The 22,302-nt window shown below is 41.0% G+C and overlaps 1 protein-coding gene across 2 annotated transcripts in view; it reads right to left on the bottom strand.

Annotated features, from left to right (window-relative positions):
* The window catches only part of DGKH (diacylglycerol kinase eta), a 363,187-nt gene that overhangs the window by 54,751 nt on the left and 286,134 nt on the right, over nucleotides 1-22,302 (bottom strand). For both annotated transcript variants that reach the window (XM_077483186.1, XM_077483187.1), the window contains exons 24-28: nucleotides 19,886-20,052; nucleotides 17,170-17,275; nucleotides 14,993-15,085; nucleotides 13,158-13,277; nucleotides 12,845-12,953 (exon numbers count right to left, since the gene is read on the bottom strand). In XM_077483186.1, coding sequence (XP_077339312.1) covers nucleotides 12,845-12,953; nucleotides 13,158-13,277; nucleotides 14,993-15,085; nucleotides 17,170-17,275; nucleotides 19,886-20,052 — 595 coding nt within the window. The remainder of the gene's footprint in view (nucleotides 1-12,844; nucleotides 12,954-13,157; nucleotides 13,278-14,992; nucleotides 15,086-17,169; nucleotides 17,276-19,885; nucleotides 20,053-22,302) is intronic.

Raw genomic sequence — 22,302 nt, 5'->3', positions numbered from 1 at the left:
CGCCCCAGACCAGAACGGGGCATGTCGTGGCCGAACCAGCTTGTAGCTAAGGTCTGCAACCGCTCGATGGCCAGGCTGGGGAGACTTACAGTATCTAGATTATCCAGCCTGTCACCAAGCCCAGCTGTTGATTGTAGATCACAGCAACCAAAAAACAGCAAAAAATAAAAGATTCCAAGGACCATTGGTCCCCACAGGGAGCCAGGTCCTTCTCATAGACTAGGCAGAAAACAAACTGAGCTGCTGGGAGCAGAGTGAGGGGTTATAGCCAGTAGGACCGCCCCTGGATGGTGCTGTGTTGTTTTTCTATGTGTTCTGCCTAGTCCTCTCCTGAAGGTGGCAATATAACCCTAAGGTCAAGATTAAAGTGCTGTGTCTGTCAACGAACGAAAGAGAAAAGCTGATTCTCCCGAATTGGACACCTCAGAAGAGGAGTCATCAGCCTCACCACGGTCCCCTGAGGGAAGTCATCTTCTCCTGCCCCTAGTGCCTCAGTTTGATGGTCCTGGGTAATGGAAGAAAACCTGTCACATTTTGACCCACACTGGGATGTGATTAAAGTTGCTAAACCTTTTTTTTTTAAAACCTATCATGGAGGAAAAAAGAAGTAAAATAAACAGGAGCTGCAAACATTTCAAGGCCCCGATGCTCACTCTGACCAGCCACCCCCTTTCAGGAGAGGATGCCATCTGTAGAGATATGTAGGCTTTCTAGAGCTTGAGGGAGACCCTTTTAACTCTTTTTTGGGGGCGTTTCAATCCCCCTTCTGACCTTAGCCCGATGCACAAAGCATAAGTTATAGCGTCTACAAAATAAGGGATTTATGGCATTTTTATTGATAATTTTGTTTTTTTACTGGTAATGGCGATCAGCAATTTTTATCGTGACTGCAACATTATGGCGGACAATTTTGTCCTGTCACTAGGCAGAATGGGAAGATGCTGTGATTACATTGGCATCTCCCCATTCTTCAGCTCCATGACACGATCGCGGGTATCACGGAGCTTGCGGCAGGCATATATGGGAAATTCAAAGTAACGTACGGGTACGTTACTTTGCCCAGCCGTGCCATTCTGCCGACGTCCAAAGTCGGTCGGCAAGTGGTTAAAGGGAGACATTTAATAAGTACATTTAAAAATTCCTTAGAAAACTCCACTTACCTTTCCCGCCCGCAGGGTTTTCTGTGGTAAACCCAACAGACCCAATCGTCACCTAGCTAGCCACAGCAAGGATTGCTCCAGTGGAGCTCAGCACAGCACATCTTCACTCGTGACCAACACCTTAGACAGTGGCGAAAAAAAACTGACACGCTCCTGGTATGGGAGGGGTTATATAGGGAGGCAACTTCCTGTTTAGGGGGTGCCAGTGTCCAGCACCTGAAAGTGGACTATACAGCACATAATAAATTACTATGGCTCTGTGTCTCATGATGTACGATTAAAGAAAGATTATTTTTCCAAAAGGTACTGCCATGACTATTATTACACGGTGACCTGGAAGCAAAAGGGGAGTTCATTTCTCTCCGATGCCTTACACCACGTGTCAAACACAAGGCCCGGGGCATGAACCTTGTCTTCCAAGCCAGTTCATGTGAACCTTGCACCTGCGGCACCTCCCTAGTCTCCACCCCCACCTTGTCTCAGAAGTCAGCAGCAGAGAGGAGGACAGGACTTTTTCCCACAGACCATGTGCCTTTCTTTGCAGCCGAAACCCCCTCATCTCCACTCAGCATTCAACTGACTGCAGCCCACCTCTGTTCGTCCTCCAAACCCTGCATTTTTTGCCTCCCAGCTTCTTCCCAGCAGCAGCACAAAGTAAGGGGGTGCCTTATGCCGTTTTGTTCATTACTGGTTGTGCAAGTCAACTGTTACAATCCTGGAGAGCCTGAATGCTCTGAAGCCAATCCTAGCCACTGGTCACAGATATATCTGTTGCCTGGATTAGATCTAGGCTTCAGATGAACAACTACCACTTACCATCCTTGTGAGTGTATTTTATTGGCTATATGGTGATATTACATTTTTTTACATTGTAAAATGTATGAATGCTCTAAGGTTATCAGTGGTGTACTCCAAGGTTCAATGTTGGGACCCTTACATTTATTTATATAATATATATATATATATATATATATACACACACACACATACAAGATAGGGTCTGGGATTATAAGTACCAGTTTAGTCTTTGCAGATGACACCAAGCTATGCAGTGGAATAATGTCCTTACAGGATGTCTCTAACCTACAAGCCAACCTCAGTGTACTGTTTATTTGGGCAACTATATGGTAAATGAGGTTTAATGTTGTTGAAAAATGTAAAGTTATGCACTTGGAGGCTAAGAATATGCATGCATCTTACATACTAGGAGAAGTACAACTGGGGGAATCAATGGTGGAAAAGGAGCTGGGTGTTTTGGTAGATCATCAGCTTAATAGCATGCAATGTCAAAGCGAGCAAAGTCCTTTCTTGTATTGAGAGGTGAGAGGTGAGAGGTGAGAGAGAGAGAGAGAGAGAGAGAGAGAATTTTACCCCTGTACAAATCATTAGTAAGACATCATTCTGGAATATGCAGTTCAATTTTGGGCACCAGTTCATAAAAAGGATTTGGGGGAACTGGAAAAAGTGCTGTTCACAAACGCTCTCCTTCCAATCTGGCGAGATTAAGGGTGGATATGATCAACATGTATAAATACATAAGTGGTCCATATTGTGAACTTGGTGTTGAGTTATTCACTTTAAGGTCATCACAGAGGACAAGGGGGCACTCTACGTCTAGAGGAATAAAAATAGATTTAATCTCCAAAAAATACGGAAAGGTTCATTCACAGTAAGAGCTCTGAAAATGTGGAATACTCCCTCAAGAGCTGGCTCTTGGCAGCTCAGTAGATTGCTTAAAAAAAACAAACGAACGCCTGTATTCTTTCCCTAATGCACATAATATAACTGGATACTAACATTTACAGGTAAAGTTGATACAGGGAATATCTGATTGCCTCTCGGGGGATTAAGAAAGAATGTTTTCTTCTGCTGAAGCAAACAGGTTCACGCTTTGATGTTTTTTTGCATTCCTCTGGATCAACTGTGGGTATAGGATTTGTATAAAGGATTGTATGCCGCCCCCCCCCCCCCCCTATTGGTTGAACTAGATGGACTTTTGTCTTTTTCAACCAGACAATGTAAAGTTTACTATACATATACTATCATCACCTTCCTCTGGATCAACTGTGGGTGAAGGATTGTGTAATTATTATTTTTTGGTTGAACTAGAAGGACTGTTGTCTTTTTTTAACCGGACTATGTAAACTATATACATGTCCTGGAAGCCCTCTGGTAAAGAAAATTTTCCCCCAGATCCAAACATCTGCTGAGATCTCCTTGCTAGATGTCCATGCTGGAAATGCACACCCCAAAGATCACCAGAACATGAAGCTCCACACAGGACAGGTTAGAATAACTGTGGCCATAAAATGTCTGATGCCACCTTGATTGATATAAGCTACAGCTATGACACTGTCCGACTGAGCTTTGACTGAATGACTGATCAGAAGGGTAGTCTAGTGAAGCAATGATAGACGAATTGTTCGCAACTGCAAGATGTTGATTGGAAGCATTGATTTATTCTGGGCCAAACAACCCTGAATAGACAGAGGGTCCAGAAGAATGGCATTCATATTGGCAATCTTATATCGCTAGGGGAGAAAGAACTTGCCCACTGTCAATGCTGGGGACAGAAATCACTATGGTAGTGATGTCTTGGTTAGATGATGTATCCGAATCACTCTGTCCAGGAAATAGCTTTTTTTGCCCAGCAGCAAAGTCCTTGTGTAAATGAACCAATGGAACTGCTTTGAAGGTAGAGCCAACTTAACGGCTTCAGGGGTAGACACCATTACTTAGAACCAGCATACAATCCTTTATGGACAGAGAACTTGCATCCGAATTCTTCTCTGTAGGGCCCTAAAGGAAGGGGCATCCACAATGGGTATTGTTCAATGTTAGAGGGACACACTGGCAGGTCAGTTACAGGTGGAGTAGACAATTTTTCTTTGTATTATGTAAATTAATATAAAGTAATCTATTAAGGGGCGATACCTAAAACCTAAAAATGAGGGGGCAGAAGCAGCCATCCACACAGGTACATCCAAGTAGTTTTTTTTTAAGAAGCATAGAAGGCACAGTCCTTTCCGCTGCCGAGCTCAACTCTTTCACAAAGTTCAACCTGGATTTGCTCAGTCCCCACCACATTTTACAGAAACTTCTACAAGATTAATGGATTCGTTGAGAAAATAAAATGTTCTAAGCCACAAAGGAAAAACAAAGCCGCTTGATCAAATCACCAAAGTAGAAGGCAAGCAGATTCATAGAGCCTAGTTGCTGATGAAAACACCGTGTCCCTGTGGGCTGTGGAGAGATTCTCTTAAAATGGACACCACAAGAGAGAGCCATGGGAAAAAGACAAGGGCTCATATGGTGCATTGGCTCCAAACTCCTATACCGATGTCAGTAACCTCCTGACTTGAGGAGAAAGGAAAAGCCAGAAGGGAGAATTAAATTGTCAGTTTCAGGCAGAAAGAATACCCAGCTGACAGAACAAGTGTAAATACAGCCCCAGGCAAAACAAAAAAGGAGGGTCCACTTGTCCCCAGCCTGCAGTAAAGTAACACAGCCCAACAGCACAAGGTAAATAAAAGCCCAAGATCAGAGTAGATTAGAAATCCTATAGCCTTCAGTGACAAATAGCTGCTCCTGTAACAAAAACACACAGCCTAGGTAAAAACAAGTGAAGGAATCCCTGACGCAGCATAAAGCCTTTTTCAGTCACGAGTAGGCGAGAATTCAGAGACCGGTAAATACTGCAACAGCTCTGGCCCTGATAACTCAACAAGGAATCTTGAGGTGTAGCAGACTGACCATAACAGCGGATTCCTGTCCTAGCTGGCATACAGATGGGGACATTATGGCAGGGACGTAGCAGAGAAAACACCGGTATCCCTAATGAACTGGAAAAAACCTGCTCTTAAGGCCTGGAAAAAACTCCAGGGTTTACAAAAAACAGCCAGCAACTGTTGAAAGAAGAAAAAAAATCTTAAGATTTAAGCAAAATATGTAACAGAATGAAAGTGAAGTCCTTAGGCACACTAATCAAAAGGAACCATAACTGGTGTGGGAGGGGTTATTATCCCTAGGGACTTACCTTTAATTTTTTATGAGCCTAGCATCTATTTCTCCTGGAGGTGACAATAACCTTTTCCCTCAGAAAGTATTTTTTGTGCCTGCACAGACACAAGTCATCCTAAATCGTCCCTCGGGTTCTAATAATGGCTGAAGTGAAAGGCATCCCTTTGTTGATTAGTACATGCAATACATTGTTTGACTGTTTTTTTCGACTGTTTTCTAGGTTTAAATCTCATTAGCTCTGGGAAATTAAATGTTCTTGAGTAGCTGAGCTCTATGTCTAAGGAAACATGGTCAAAGAATCAATCCATAACATTATTCAGTACTATTGTCATCTGACGTTCACATTTTTCTGCCAACAGAAAGGCATTGATGCTTACACGCAGGGTTTGATATAAAGAGTTTACCAAAAAGTAAAGCAATGGCTTTGTAGGTGCTTTTGCACACTGAGCTACATGATTCAATACACTTAGGCTGCTGGATGAAGTTGGCAGGTATCAGGTAAGTGTTCCAAGCCAACTCTTCTACTGCCTAAAGCAAGAACGGGACAATTTTTATCCATGAAAGGGCAGGCTGGTTATATTGAATTTAATCTATCAATCGACTGACGTACACTAGCCTGTCAGATTTTTTTTCAAATGAGCACTGCCAGCAGCTATAGCAGTAAGCAATGATAAATGTATTCTGATGGCTGGGAAAGCTCCTGCTGTTGGAATATACAGTAGCTCCGCAGAAGAAAAGGGAATCAAGCATGATTGAAGCAAAGAAAATTGGTTAATGTGTGGCATGCTTTATGTGCGTCACTCAGAGCTTGTGAAAGTAATTGTTATCAATTAACATTCCTGTACTCAGATCTGCAAGAACAGAAAACATCTGGGATGTATAACATTACATTAAATTTTTGATGAAGACTGAAGCATACACTTGAGCTTCTATAAGAAATGCTGTTACTTTCTTTCTTTTCTATTGTTATGGAAGAGTGGAGAGTATTAATGAACATAGGTTTAAAGACAAGTCTTTAATTGCCATAAGCAGCTAATTGGCTTTAGTTTTTGGAGAAAAAGTAGTGGAGCTTTATTCGGTTGTTCGGGAGAAAAAAAATACAAGACACATACAGAACATGCGCACATATTTACAGTATGGTCATGCAGATATATTTCCTTTGTGGCTGAATCTGGAGTTGCTCTTTAACAGGATAGTACAGAATAATGATATTTGTACATTTATAGTATTTTTTTTTTGTTTTTTTAAGTGCATATAGTTATATTAAGTATATTTGTAATTTTTGTTCCTGGTGTGAAAATTTTAAGTGCAGACTGCAGGTGCTATCAAAATATTCTGCCAAGCTTTCCACAACAAAAACTAGCTTGCCAAAAACAGAGTAATGCATTTTTCTTTTTCATTATGGTGCTTTATACCTTGGTATGCTTCACTAGATTACAAAAACGATTTGTGATAACACAACATTTAAACTAGAGAGTCACATTTTAAGAGATTTTCAATTCCTAGATTTTATTAGTTGTGTTTTCTTCATCGCAGACTCTTGCCAATCTTTTGACTTATTTCTGCTCTGAAAGGCCAGACATGCAGGGCATCTGACAGCTCTCTTAGGCTCCTGAGAACATGGAAACAGCCCCTACAATAGAAAGCCACCCTTTCCATTGCAGGCATATTCATAATAGAAAGATCAATATGTCTCAAAAAGTAGTTATTTTAATATCAATGTTGGGTATCACCCACTTCTATTGATTTATCATATTCTGCTCATATCATTTAATAAATGTTGACACCAAATGTAATAAATTGCATCTTGTTAGTTAAAAGTATGCCTTTAAAAAAAGTAGGTACCAGACGTTTTAAACGTGGGTTACCATCTGTCAAGTAAAATCGTTCAGTAGAGTTTGTAAAAACGTCCCGTGTACATGAAGCCCAAGATGAAAGTCTGCCTCTGAGATCCAATATATATAGTTCCATCAAATACGTTACCAGTTAACGTAATATTGAAAAGTAAATATATGCTTTCGACAACCACACCTTCAACTAGACTTTACCAAAATCAACTAGGTCTGTGCATATTCATGCATTTTTCACAAGTGTGAGGACATTTTTAGATGCGCACTTGGATGCCTTTTTTTAGTTATTACTTATTTTTTTATCTATCCATAAATACAGTATACTTATAGCAATGTGTTGTTTCCTGAAACAAGGGCCATTTATGTATTTATTTTAAAAGGCAGAACAAGGGTGTTCCGAAGGAATGCTGTAATATGAAAAAAAACATTTTTCCTTGTCCTGTCATATAAAGGCAGTTCCAACTGCTGCAATTTAGGCCCACTGAGAATTACTAAATGTAAGGCCCCTTTCACACTAGGGCATTTTTCAGGCGCTACAGCGCTAAAAATAGCGCCTGTATAGTGCCTGAAAAAATCTGGCCCCTTTCACTCCAGTGTGAAAGCCGGAGGGCTTTCACCAGTGTGAAAGACAGAGGGCATTCACACTGAAGTGGTGCGCTAGCAGGACGGTGAAAAAAGTCCTGCTAGCCGCATCTTTGGACCGGTGTATTCACTGCTCCTACCCATTGAAATCAATGAGGGCAGTGCGGTTATACCGCCGGCAAAGCGCCGCTTTGCGGGCAGTTTTAACCCTTTTTATGTTGCTAGCATGGGTTAAAACGGAGGTAAAGTGGCGCTAAAAATAGTGCCGCTTTACCACCAGCTCCCGACCCAGTGTGAAAGGGGCCTAAATGAAGTACATCAACAGTATTCATGTCAAATGCTCAAATAGCTCTTATATACCCCCCATCCAACTAACTGTCTAACCTAAAATTGAATGTAAAGACAGACAAAATCTGTCAAACATGGTTTACACACTACCAGGTGAAATAAGTAGCTCATCTTCTTGCCACATAATACTAGTATAATTAAAAGGTAGATAAAGTAAACTTGTCACTAATAGCAATTGTACTAAACCTAACACTGTACAGGTGATACCAAAAATAGTTTCCTCCACCTTTGTGATTCAACCCTAGAGTATCGCAAAAATTATTTGAGAATGATGACTTAAAGCAACTATAAGCAACTATGCATAAGTCTAGAAAATCAACCCATTGGAGAAGGTGCTTTTTCAGAATAATGGCTCTTACACCAGTTCAAGACAGGAGCAGGCACTTTGTGGTATTTGCCACAATCAGGAGGCTTAGTTTTGTTGCTATATGGCAATTGCAGTTTTTCTAAAGCCCCATACACACTATCATTTTTTTCTGTTGAGTTTTTCCTTCAGATTTACCAAAACCATGTAGTGGAAGGGCCTGCCTGATTGCACACAAATTGAAACTCCTAAGGTTTGACCTCATATTATATGGTTTTGGTAAAGCTGAAGGAAAAACCCAGCAGAAAAACTGATAGTGTGTATGGGGCATTAAAGTAGAACTGTGGCCAGGCTGTATGCATTCCAAAATGTACATATTACCAACAAACTGTAAATAAGCCCTGAGTTAAATTCACCATGGAGAAATAAATCTTCATAGTTCACAACAAATGCAGTTACAGAGGAACTGATCTCTGGACAAATACCTAATCCCCAGTGTTGTCTTTGGACTCCCTGCATCTGGATTTTCTCCATTACATATACTGTTACATAATAGGTGAGGTTGAAAAAAGACACAAGTTCATCAAGTCCAACCTGTGTGTGTGATTATAGGTCAGTTTTACATTGTATATCCCTATAACTTTTGTGCAAACCAATCAATAATCGTTTATTGCGATTTTTTTTACCAAAAATATGAAAGGATACGTATCGGCGTAAACTGAGGGGAAAAAAATGTTTTTTTTATATATTTTTCGGGGGTATTTATTATAACAAAAAGTAAAAAATGATGCGTTTTTTTCAAAATTGTCACTCTATTTTTGTTTATAGCGCAAAAAATAAAAACCGCAGGGGTGATCAAATACCACCAAAAGAAAGCTCTATTTGTGGGAAAAAAGGACGTCAATTTTGTTTGGGAGCTTTGTCGCACGACCGCACAATTGTCAGTTAAAGCGACGCAGTGCAGGATCGCAAAAAGTGGTCTGGTCTTAAGCCAGCAAAATGGTCCGGTCTGAAAGTGGTTAAATTACCCCATGGGATGCATTGGCTACTGCCCTTATTTAATATGCTCTCAAAGCAAACCCATCTCTCCTTCGTGTTCTTTGTTCCTTTTTATCCCAATTTATGCCTTCTAGCAAGGTTTGTAGTTTAGGGAAGTTGGCTCTTTTGAAATTCAGTGTCTTTGTATTCCTCTTATGTTTCCTATTTGTGTGATTTATACTGAATTGACATGTGATCATTGCCGACTAACCTTCTGTTTTGCACTGTAACGTCAGGAGTTAGCCATCTTGGTATAGGTAGAACTTTGCTCCCTTGCATCAAAGCCTTAGGCTCCATGCACACTGAAGCTCAAAAATGCCTTTTCTGGACGCCAGATTGCTGGCAGAAAATGCTGGTTGAAAAACGTGCTTTTAACAGCATTTTGTACTAGCGTTTATGGGCGGTTTCAATAAAAATACACAGAGGACACTCCAAAAATCCCACCGTGCATTCCAAACTCCCACAATGCATTGAAAAAATAGAATGCCAAACACTAATTAACACGTGTTTATAAGCGTTTATCGTTTTTTGGCAGTGAAAAATGGCACTTTGAACGTGAATTTCTGACGTTCAGAAAAAGCCCATAAACTCCACTGCTCATTAAAGCTAAAAAACTTCCATGTGTGCATGGACACATAGGCTAACAGAGTGGAGTTTATGGGCTTTTAAAAAACAAAACGCCCAAACTCCAATAAACTGCAGTTTGAGCTCAAGTGTGCATGGAGCCAAAGGTTTTTGGCTCCATGCGTTTTAAAGTGCCGTTTTTCACCGCCAAAAAACGACAAACGCAGATAAACGCACATAAACACGCGTTAATTAGTGTTCGGCATTCTATTTTTTCAATGCATTGTGGGAGTTTGGAATGCACTGTGTGATTTTTGGAGTGTCCTCTGTATTTTTATTGAAAACACCCATAAACGCTAATAAAACGCTCATAAACGCTAGTACAGAACGCTGTTAAAAGCATGTTTTTCAACCAGCGTTTCCTGCCAGCAATCTGGCGTCCAGAAAAAGCTTTTTTGAGCTTCAATGTGCATGGAGCCTAATAGCCGACATCTGCAGCACTACTGCCTCTGATGGCTAGCTTCAGGAGATTTTGATTTGAGAGCTAGCATTTACACCCGAGCAGAGCATATTTCTGAGCATGATTTTGAAGTATTTTTTGGGGCACTTATTTACTTATCCGAACACAGGGCATCGAGCTTAGGTGATCAGGCATAGGGAAGCCAGCTGAAAAACTCAAGTGTGAATGGGGCTTAAGGATGAGTGATTCAACTGTGGCTACAGAGGTCAGTAAGGGCTCGCTTTAACCGCTTTCGGACCAAACCACATGTTTAATCTGGCAGGGCGGCCCAGGTGCGCAAAATCGCGTAACTGTACGTGATTTTGTGCACAACGTTTAGGGGCACACCCATGCAACCCGCCTATCGTTCACAGGAGAGACGGATCAGTGGTGTGCAGATGTAAACAAAGCACACCACTGATATGTCAGGGAGGAAAAGTGAGAAATCGTGTTTCAGCTGAATCATGATCTTTTTTCCTCCAGTGTAACACTCCGCCCCCCAATTAGAAACACCTCTCAGAGAACACATTTAATCCCTTGATCACCCCCTAGTGTTTACCGCTTCCTTGCCAGTGTCATTTATAAAGTAATCAGTGCATTTTTATAGCACTGATCACTGTATAAATGTCACTGGTCCCAAAAGTGTCCGATCTGTTCACCGCAATCCTGCAAAAAATTTACTAATCACCGCCATAACTAGTAAAAAAAAAAAAAAAAAAATGCCATAAATCTACCCCCTATGTTGTAGATGCTACAACTTTTACGTAAACCAGTCAATATATGCTTATTGGGATTTTTTTTTACCAAAAAATATTTAGAATACATACTGGCCTAAATTTATGAAGAAATTTGTTGGTGTTTTTTTCTGGATATTTATTATAGCAGAAAGTAAAATATTGTTGTTTTTTTTTTTTTTTTTGCAAAATTGTTGGAATTTTTGTTTATGCCACAAAAAATATCCCCAAAAGAAATCTGTATTTTGTGAGATGAAAAAGGACATCAATTTTATTTGGATACAGCATCGCACGACGACGCAATAGTCGTTTTTTTGCTGTATCGCAAAAAATGGCCAAAACCTTCCAGGGCTGAAGTGGTTAAATTGTATTTGCTGCTCTTTAAAGATATGTAAATATTTGAAAGTTGATAGCCTGGTCACAGTTCTACTTTAAATATGAACACAGTGGACAGCCATTCCTATTCTAGATGATAGGCAATATTTGATTGCAAAGGCAAAACCAATTAAATTACTTTTCTTACAATTTGGATAGGAGTGAGGGAGGATTATAATCCCTGTCAATTTTTCTTCCCATCTGTGTTCCATTTTAGAGATTTTTCTTAACTTCCTGTCCCATAGTCAAACAGGAAGTGAGAGGAAATCCCTTGGGGACTCCCAGGTCACCAGAACTAGTGTCCCCATTGGAAGATTTCCCATCTATTACTTTTTTGGGGACAACCCAAAATTTTGGATTGGGCACTGAAAAGTTAAAAAAGAATCTTATGGGCTGGGTCCCCTTTATATTTAGGAAATTCTCAATGAGTTCATTCTACCATAGTTTGTGAGCCATGTTTTTATTGATTTCGCAGATTCTTTTTCTGATACCCCCTTCCTCCTATTGCAATCTTCTGAATATAATATGAATGAAGCAATTTCCCCCTCCCTCTTCCCTCCAGGCTTTTTCTACAGGCCACTGAGGATAATGGGTGGCCACCCTTTAGCCTTCTCACCTCTGGTGCTCAATCCTCCCTTCAGGCATTCGTGCCTTTCTCCCTTTTCCCAACTTTGAGGCTTGAGTCCTTGTTGGTAATATACTTCCCCACTAGCTTGCTACTTGAGTCATATTGCTGCTTGAGCTGTAAACCTATCAGCTTTGTTCATAACTTGTGAACATACATTATGCACTGCCTTCAGGTTTAAACAAAATTGTTAATATGTGACAGCCTCTACTATTTTATTTCCCTTTTTCTGTACGCTTACTATTGTACTTTTCTGTGTATAACATTTTGTATATTTTGTAATAAAAAAAAACAAAAAAAAAAAACAATAAAATACTTTGTGAAATAAAATGAATGAAGCATTCAAAAGGGAAAGTGGAAGCTCTTTGCAACTATAGAATAGCTCTGCTATTTTGGGAATCTGACTGCAGTGATTACAACACTAAATCCCTTAGATAAACTATAGGGTGCTTTACACTTCTGGTGTCTGGCAAAATAGTTTTTTTTTTTTTTTTTTTTTAGGGCAGACCCTATAAATTATCATGTGCAGTGATATCCTCCAGATGTAAAATGATTCCACTTTCCATGCTGTTTGCAGCAACATCCTTTACTTCCCCACAACCATTACGACTTTTTTTTTCCTGAAACCTAAAATTCTGTCTGCAGAGTTGGTTTGTAAAAGGAGGAAAATGCGTCAGTTTGAAATGATTTCCTTGATCGTAAATAATAAACATGCCATTCAGTTTTTTGACAGGAGAACACATACCAGGCTGAGGGCTGGTCTTATGTTTTTGAGCCTTTTCCTTTTTAAACTTTGGCACTATGCGAAATACTGTGCTTCTACTGTTTCTTTTAGTATATTCCATGGGAGGATCCTGTTAAAAATGAAGAGGATAAGCTGCTATTCAAAAATATTCAAACTTCAAAAGAAAAACACAAAAGTCAATGTGATTTTTTAATTTAAAAAGAAGTTAACTGATAAATCACGCAAGCAACTCACTTTAGGACTTTTATGAACCCATGCCCCTGTAAGCTATCATCATACTTATTCCTATACCCCTTACAGAGAGATCTCGTACCTCTTCTTCATCTGGCTGCAAGACATAATACAGCCAGGGGAGCTCTGCAAGCTTTGTTAACTCCACTTCTACATCATGCAGTGCATTGGACAAAAGTTCTTCATGATGAGATTCCAGCTGCTGTAATACAATGAGCAAATAATATAAAAAAAAACATCAGCCATTTGCTACTATATGATCATCTTAAAAAAAAAAAAAATAACAAAAACACACTAGCATTAAGGCAGGTCAAGGTATTTTTTAGTTCATTTTTGGTGAGAGAAGAGTGTGTGAATGACGATCAGGGTCAGCTAAATAGTTTTTTGCACACTGACAGATTTTTATTGTAGTAAAGGTTAATTAAAAAAAAAAATTGCTGGGAGGGAATTACCACATTTTATTGGTAGGGGTAAGCTCATGGGCGTTTAGATCCTAGTCTGAACTCACCTGAGTGATCTTGCCAAGAAGCCCACACTGCTCTGCAACAATCATAAATGACCGAGGCATTTTCTGGCCTGCAGCTGCACCTATACATGCCCCTTGTTTGTAGGCCACCAATCAACAAGATGGTGTGCGAGTATGGCGTATAATTTGTGTTAACCACTTGCTTACTGGGCACTTAAACCCCCCTCAGTCCCAGACCAATTTTCAGCTTTCAGCGCTGATGCACTTTGAGTGACAATTACGCGGTCATACAACACTGTACCCAAATGAAATTTTTATCATTTTTTTCCCACAAATAGAGCTTTCTTTTGGTGGTATTTAGTTACAGCTCAGGGGTTTTATTTTTTGCTAAACAAACAAAAAAAGATGCAAAAAAAAAAAAAAAAAATCATGTTTTAATAGTTTGTTATAAAATTTTGCAAACGGGTCATTTTTCTCCTTCATTGAAGTGCGCTGATTAGGCGGCACTGATAGGCTGCATTGGTGGGCACTGATGGGCTGCATTGGTGGGCACTGATGGGCTGCATTGGTGGGCACTGATGGGCTGCACTGGTGGGCACTGATAGGCATAGTTAAGGCGGCACTAATAGGCACAGATAAGGCGGCACCGATGGGCACAGATAAGGCGGCACTGATGGGCAAAGATGGGCACAGATAAGATGGCACGGATGGGTGGCACGGATAAGTGGCACGGATGGGCACTGATAGGTACCACAGATAGATGGGACTGATGGGCACTGATAGGTGGCACTGATAGGTGGCTCTGATAGGTGGCACTGCTGGGCACTGATGGGCGGCACTGCTGGGCACTGATGGGCGGCACTGCGGTGCAGCACCTTTGAGGCAGATTTTGGGTGGCACTGTGGGTGGCACTGTGGGCACTGCTGGGTGGCACTGTGGGCACTGCTGGGTGGCACTGACAGGGGGGCACTTACTTTATTTAAGGATGGCACTGCGGGTGGCAGGTGGGCACTGGCAGGGGGCAGGTGTCCGCTTGAATTGCTGGCCGTGATCGGGACTGATGTCCCGAACACGGCCGCCGGCGATCGGCTTTTTTTTTTTCTCCTCGCGCTGTCAGCGCGAGGAGGAATACTAGCCCATTACCGGCTCCGTTTTATCACATGATCAGCTGTCATTGGCTGACAGCTGATCACGTGATAAGGGGTCGGGATCGACCCCTTACACGGATCGGTGATCAGGCGAGTCTCACGGACTCGCCGATCACAGAGCGCGCCGCGCGCGCCCCTCAGGGGGCGCGCAGGCCGCTCGTAACCGGGACGACGTCAATAGACGTAGTCCCGGAAATGTAGGTCCGCGCTAATGCCGTCATTTGGCAATAGCGCGGATCTGAAGTGGTTAAAAGCAACTGCTGAACATTGCATCCAGTAAGTACTTACTAAATAAACACTTACCAGTGGTACTCTCCCAACCAAGAGAGATTCTGTTTCATTGTGCAGTGCCTTCACGTTCATCGCTACTTCAATGGCAGTGTTCCTAGTGAGATTCTGAAGAAAACACGTCAAACTTTTTTTTATTCATATCGATTTAAAACCGTCAGTCAAAATCAGCAGAGAGTAAAAATAAATCCTGTGTACTGCTGCTTTTCAATAAACATCCTACTCTCAAAGTACTAAAGAGAGTGATAAGTGAGTAGCAATGAACACACAATATAAGCACCTTTGTGGTACTGAACAAAAATCTCATGTAGCACGAATATATACCATGTGACTAAAGTACCATGTGACTACAGGTACTCCGCAATGCAAAAATATTTCTTTAATACAGCATTCTACACATCACTAATGGTACGGAAATACACAGTGATAACCCAGCACTCCTGATTACTATCCATCTCCTAGGTCATGGGTGCCCAACCAGTGGCCCGGGGGCCACATGTGGCCCACGGAGCTCACTGATGTGACCCATGACCTTTTGCTCTGGTATGGTGGTTTGCCAACCCTCTATGCTAGAGCATAAGTGTTGTAAATAAAGCCGGCGGAGAAGGAAACAAGCTGCTGCGAAGCAGAGCTGCATAAGCCGTTGCTTCCTGTGTAGTGCCGCCTCCCGTCACAGGCAAAGTGATAACAAATGCACTCTGCCTGGTACAGCACCAATTAGAGATACGTGAATGGAAGACTGTTATTAAAGGTAAGAACCAATGTTACAGTTTCCTTAACCAACAGGAAGTGTGAAATATCCGCAATAGGACACAAAAATAAAAACTTAAATCCAAGCTTTGAGCTTCCCCCAACAAGTAATTTCCCTCCCCACTGATGGCTTCCTGGGCAAGTTAATTTTTATATTCTTAACGCTCTCTACTGTTAGATCACATGATGTGCTGGGTCCTTCTCTAGAAGACCAAGTGCTCCTTAGTGTATTGATGCAGTAATGATGTCAGCCCTTCTCTATATATAACTGAGTGCAGGGGTCAGAGTTAGATCTCCATAATCAGTTGGGAGTTTGAACTTTGCAGATTGCAGAGCTATAGGTCCAACTCGGCAGGGGGTGCATCAGACCTCTGCAGAGAGACCACTTCTTCCACATATAGCAAGGGTGCTTCACTGAATGCTGGCAGGCGACAGGCTTTTCTACTCAGGTTGCAATTGCTTTCTAAAGCAAACAAACATTTTAATGAACTTGGGTGCAGTACAGAGCAATAAAGAAAATACATGGGATGTTCATTAGTTATTTTATACTCTATTTAAAACCAGGTCAGTAAAAACTATATTATATATATATATATATATATATATATATATATATATATATATTTTTTTTTAGGGGATAATAGCTCCATGGGATCAAGTGCATAAATTGTTTATTTGTAAGCAGATCAAAAAAAATATAAAAAACAAAGTCCGCTTATCTTCAGCATAAAATAAAGTCTGCTGACCCCGGTCTTCACCCCAGAGTTTTAAGAGTCCTTGTAGAATCATCTTTAGGAGCTTCCAACAGATACACAGTTCATCACGACAAGTGTAGTCACCTACTCCTCCTCACCCATATCTCTCACTACTTTCTGTCTTTTATGAGCCATTTCCTGGAGGCCTTTAACCCCCCACCGTGTGCTGAATCCCTGTGGTCAGGGGTGGAGGCTCTTTCCCACTCCAATATAACTTCAGAGCCTCCCAAATAACTCTCTATTAAGACAGAGAGGACTGCGAGTCAGTCCTCTCCTGATTGACTCTACTCCCGAGAATTCCTCACCCATTCTGGGTGACCCCCTGAACACTACTCCACTTCCCTTGAAGCAGGGGTCTCAAACTTGCGGCCCTCCAGCTGTTGCAAAACTACAAGTCCCATGAGGCATTGAAAGGCTGACCATTACAAGCATGACTCCCACAGGCAGAGGCATGATGGGACTTGTAGTTTGGCAACAGCTGGAGGGCCACCAGTTTGAGACCCCTGCCTTAAAGGGACCATACCCCAAATATCGGTGCTATATAGCACCCATCCAGGATCCAACCTTGGTGTCCTGTACTATATATATATACACATACACATACATACATACACACACATACAATATGCTACGTGTGTGTATGTGTATCTGAGGAGAGGCAATTCAAACCTGTAGGACTAGACTTACCTCTGGAAATCTAGGATTGGCTTTGTTTAGTGCATGTGAGCAAGCATTCACTGCATGAGCCAGCTCTTGTTCCAGCAAACTGTGGATTTTTGCAGCTTCACATATTCTGGACATACAAAAAAATAACAGCGTTACAGAATTGGAGACACTTACAAACAATGGATTTATTACGAAGAATCTCTTAAAGATGAGGATTTGCTGGGTAAATGTATTCCACTTCATGATAAAGTAAAATTAGTGTCCATTTCTGGCAATGGTTATACTATTGCTATATTTAGGTGGACATTAGTCTAGTGTGAATTTTAAAAATCCTCCTTAGTAAACATCACATACACTATATTGTCAAAAGTATTGGGCCACCTGTCTTTACACGAACTTGAACTTTAATGTCATCCCAGTCTTAGTCTGTAGGGTTCAGTATTGAGTTGGCCCACCCTTTGCAGAAATAACAGCTTCAACGCTTCTGGGAAGACTGTCCACAAGGATTAGGAGTGTGTCTATGGGGATGTTTGACGATTCTTCCAGAAACGCATTTGTGAGGTCAGGCACGGATGTTGGGCAAGAAGGCCTGGCTCGCAGTCTCCAGGCTAATTCATCCCAAAAGTGTTCTATTGGGTTGAGGTCAGGACTCTGTGCAGGCCAGTCAAGTTCCTCCTCCCCAAACTCGCTCATCCAGGTTTTTATATACAGTATCCAGTATACAGTATACAGTATCTCACAAAAGTGAGCACACCACTCGTATTTTCGTAAATATTTTATTATATCTTTTCATGTGAAGAAATTACACTTTTCCACAATGTAAAGTAGTGAGTGTACAGCTTGTATAACAGTGTAAATTTGCTGTCCCTCAAAATAACTCAACACACAGCCATTAATGTCTAAACCGCTGGCAACAAAAGTGAGTCGACCCCTAAGTGAAAAAGTCCAAATAGGGCCCAAAGTGTCAATATTTTGCATGGCCAATGTTATTTTCCAGCACTGCCTTAACCCTCTTGGGCATGGAGTTCACCAGAGCTTCACAGGTCGCCACTGGAATCCTCTTCCACTCCTCCATGACAACATCACGGAGCTGGTGGATGTTAGAGACCTTGCGCTCCTCCACCTTCCATTTGAGGATGCCCCACAGATGCTCAATAGGTTTAGGACTGGAGACATGCTTGGCCAGTCCATCACCTTTACACTTAGCTTCTTTAGCAAGGCAGTGGTTGTCTTGGAGGTGTGTTTGGAGTCGTTATGTTGGAACACTGCCCTCTCCAAAGGGAGGGGATCATGCTCTACTTCAGTATGTCACAATACATGTTGGCATTTATGGTTCCCTCAATGAACTGTAGCTCCCCAGTGATGGCAGCACTCATACAGCCCCAGACCATGACACTCCCACCACCATGCTTGGCTATAGGCAAGATACACTTGTCTTTGTACTCCACACCTGGCTGACGCCAGACACGCTTGACACGATCTGAACCAGATAAGTTTATCTTGGTCTCATCCGACCACAGAACATGGTTCCAGTAATCCATGTCCATAGTCTGCTTGTCTTCAGCAAACTGTTTGCAGGCTTTCTTGTGCATCATCTTTAGAAGAGGCTTCCTTCTGGGACGACAGCCCTGCAGACCAATTTGATTCAGTGTGCGGCGTATTTTCTGAGCACTGGCAGGCTGAACCCCCCCCCCCCCCCCCCCCCACCTACCCCTTGAACCTCTGCAGCAATGCTGGCAACACTTATATGTATATTTCCCAAAGACAACCTCTGCATATGATGCTGAGCATGTGCACTCAACTTCTTTAGTTGGCCAGGGCGCGGCCTGTTCTGAGTGGAATCTATCCTGTTAAACCACTGTATGGTCTTGGCCACGGTGCTGTGGCTCAGTTTCAGGGTCTTGGCAATCTTCTTATAGCCTAGGCCATCGTTATGTAGAGCAACAATTCTTTTAATCAGATGCTCAGAGTTCTTTGCCATGAGGTGTTATGCTGAACCTCCAATGACCAGTAAGAGAGTGGGAGCGATAACACCAAATTTAACACACCTGCTTCCCATTCACACCTGAAACCTTGTAACACATGACACCAGGGACGGAAAATGGCTAATTGTGCCCAATTTAAACATTTTCACTTAGGGGTGTACACACTTTTGTTGCCAGCGGTTTATACATTAATTGCTGCGTGCTGAGTTATTTTGAGGGGCCAGCAAAAATTCACTGTTACACAAGCTGTACACTCACTACTTTACATTGTAGCAAAGCGTAGTTTCTGCACTGTTGTCATGTGAAACGATGTAATAAAATATTTACAAAAATGTGAGGGGTGTATTCACTTTTGTGAGATACTGTATAAATGCAATGCATTAAAAAGAACAGAAGATGTCCTCAGTGTGATACAAATAAGGCATAACATCAACCTATCAACACAAGGTATTTGAACACAGAGGCAAAACCTACTTAATATATTAGAATCACAGAGTCACAGAATATAAAACTTGCTTAGACAGAGCAGTAACAGCCTAATTGGTAAAGAAAACGTGTCTCTAGAAAAATATAAAACATACTGTACATCTGGTCTTTGGCATACATATTTTTAAATCAGCTAATCACTGTTAACAGAGCACATACCCACTTAAGACAACATAGTCGTATTAATATGAAAAAAAAATGACCCATGACTTGTATCAGTGTTATATTTGCTCAGTACATGGAGCCCAGCCTAAAACTTGTCCCACCTTGTAATAAGTTCCTCAGCAGCCTGTGAACACAGATGAATGAGGGCAACCTCTTCCTCAGAAGCTAGGTCAACAGCTTGTGGAGAGTACAAGTGAGGACGCAGAGCAGGCTTACACGAATCATATTTCTGCTTGTCCTCCCAGGACTTCAAAGTGTTTTCAAAAGCCTATAATAAAATATTAAATATTACAGAAACGACAACAATCTTCCAGGGAAATCTTGCTTTTGGATATAAACCTGGAAAGTGTTTAAGCTTAATGATTGAAAGAATTAAACTATCAATGCAGAGAAGTTACAGGATGCATTAAATACTGGCTTCTCTAATACGTATATATTCCCACAAACCGACACTAACTTCAATGCATCAACAAACTTTTAATAAATGTTTATTTTTATTTTTTTATATATTTGGCAAAATTTAGCGAAAACGTCATGCTATCCTATTAAAGCACATACACTGTCAAATAGTTAAAAAAAAAAAACAAAAAAAAAAAAACACAAGAATGGTGACCACATCATGTTAGTCAAAACAGTCAGCTGGTGTTTAGCGATTATTCTGGCAACATTGGTGTCAGCAGAACTCTTTTTTTGGGGGGGTAATTTTAAGGTTGGAGAGTGCGGACATGGTACAACAGGTGGTGAGAGGCTGCAGACACTATACAGGTGGTTGGAGGCTTCGGACACAGTGCAGGAGGTAGTTGGAGGCTGCGGAGTGCAGACATGGTACAAGAGGTGAAGGGAAAGTGAAGTATTATGTATCACCACATGATGGCAATGTGGATACAGAGTAACTTGTATGCCAATGTCCCGGATAGATTGGAAAGTTATTTGTATACAAGAACACAGCCTTTATAGGCACACCCATACAAATTAGATAGAAAATATATACTTTTTAATTTAAACATGATTTAGAAACAACATTGTTGATTGACATACAGCATTCTCACCACCTATCTAACCAAAAATTACCACAGTACTAAGATCAAGGATGATTGAACTTAAGTACTGGTATTGGAAAAGAGGATACCGTAGTTGGTGGCAGAGGGGTAATGGGAAAGACTCTACATGTTGTGTGCCTTTAAGCGCTTATTCAGGAGCATGCAATCTAGTGTACATAAAAATAAAAGCAGAAACAATAAATGTAAACATCAAGACCAAATATAGCCATTTAAAAAAAAAAAAAAAGTATATATATATATATATATATATATATATATATATATATATATATATATATATATATATATATATATATATTATATTTCTATAAATTAAATAGCTATATTTGATGTTTAAATTCATTGTTGTTTTTATGGTTGGATCCAGAACTCAGTGTGGCCATGCTTACAGTGGCATGGTGGGAGTCCCCACAGGTTCCAGCCGGGGTCAGGTCTCTGAGTCAGGAGGCACGTGCGCTGATAAGATGCTGAATCCGAGGAAGCAGAGTGCAAACTGCTGTCAATTCAAAAATGGCACCAAGCGGTAGCATTTGCCCCTGCTTGCGGACATCCATGTCTGGCAACACCCCTTTTTATTATTTAGTATTCTTAGTGTCAATATTCATCACATTTACTTTATTATTTCAGATTTCATTTTTCAATGGCCTCATTTCATTCAGTAAAGTTTAGTCAATATACTGAAGGAAAGATGTTCGCTCTACACATAAACTGCCAAGCAGTGTCATCACATCACACAATGTGACAGGAGCGAGCACATTTCTCATGTACAATACAGCAGTATGACAAAAGGTAGCACAGAAAGATTACAATGCTAAGATTATCCAAGGGAAAATCTAAGACATTTCTTAAAAAAAAAAAATACTCCAGGGAATTAGAAAACTGGTGTAGTAAACTGTCTGGAGTGGCATGTGCCACAAAATGGACAAACGTGTTTCAGGTCTACATCTTTGCCAGCCGTGACAGTTTATATTTCAGAGTTTAACAGGAACTACCATGGATTCGGAGATTGACTGCAGCAGTTTTCAATATACAGTATAGCAGTTCTCCTCATCCTCCCAGATTTAGGGGGAGAGGTTGGTTACAGTAATCCAGAGTATGCAGCTCCAGCTGTACTGTTTGGTGCTGTGTCTGACACACACTGGATAGTACAGGGAGCAGATAAGTCCTAATAAAGAACAATTAGTGTGGAAAATCAACTACCACCAGAATACAAAAAAAATCACAAACCGATAACATTCTAAACCAAAAACATTATAGCATCACAATGGGGGCATTTATCAAAAAGTGGAGCAAACTGAATATTGAGCAGCTGTGCATGGCAACCAATCAGCTTCTATCTTCAGCATAGCGAAGGTTTGAAAATGTAAGAAAAATGGCATGCACAACTACTCCAGATTCTGGATGCCAAGGTTTGGAGAAATCCCCCTCACTACTTATTAATACTTATTTTAATGTGT

Source organism: Lithobates pipiens, unplaced genomic scaffold (genome assembly GCF_037356315.1).
Source record: "Lithobates pipiens isolate NorthernLeopardFrog02 unplaced genomic scaffold, aLitPip1_a1.2 Scaffold_16, whole genome shotgun sequence".
Taxonomy (NCBI): Eukaryota; Metazoa; Chordata; class Amphibia; order Anura; family Ranidae; genus Lithobates; species Lithobates pipiens.
This window is presented reverse-complemented; position numbering and strand designations above follow the sequence as displayed.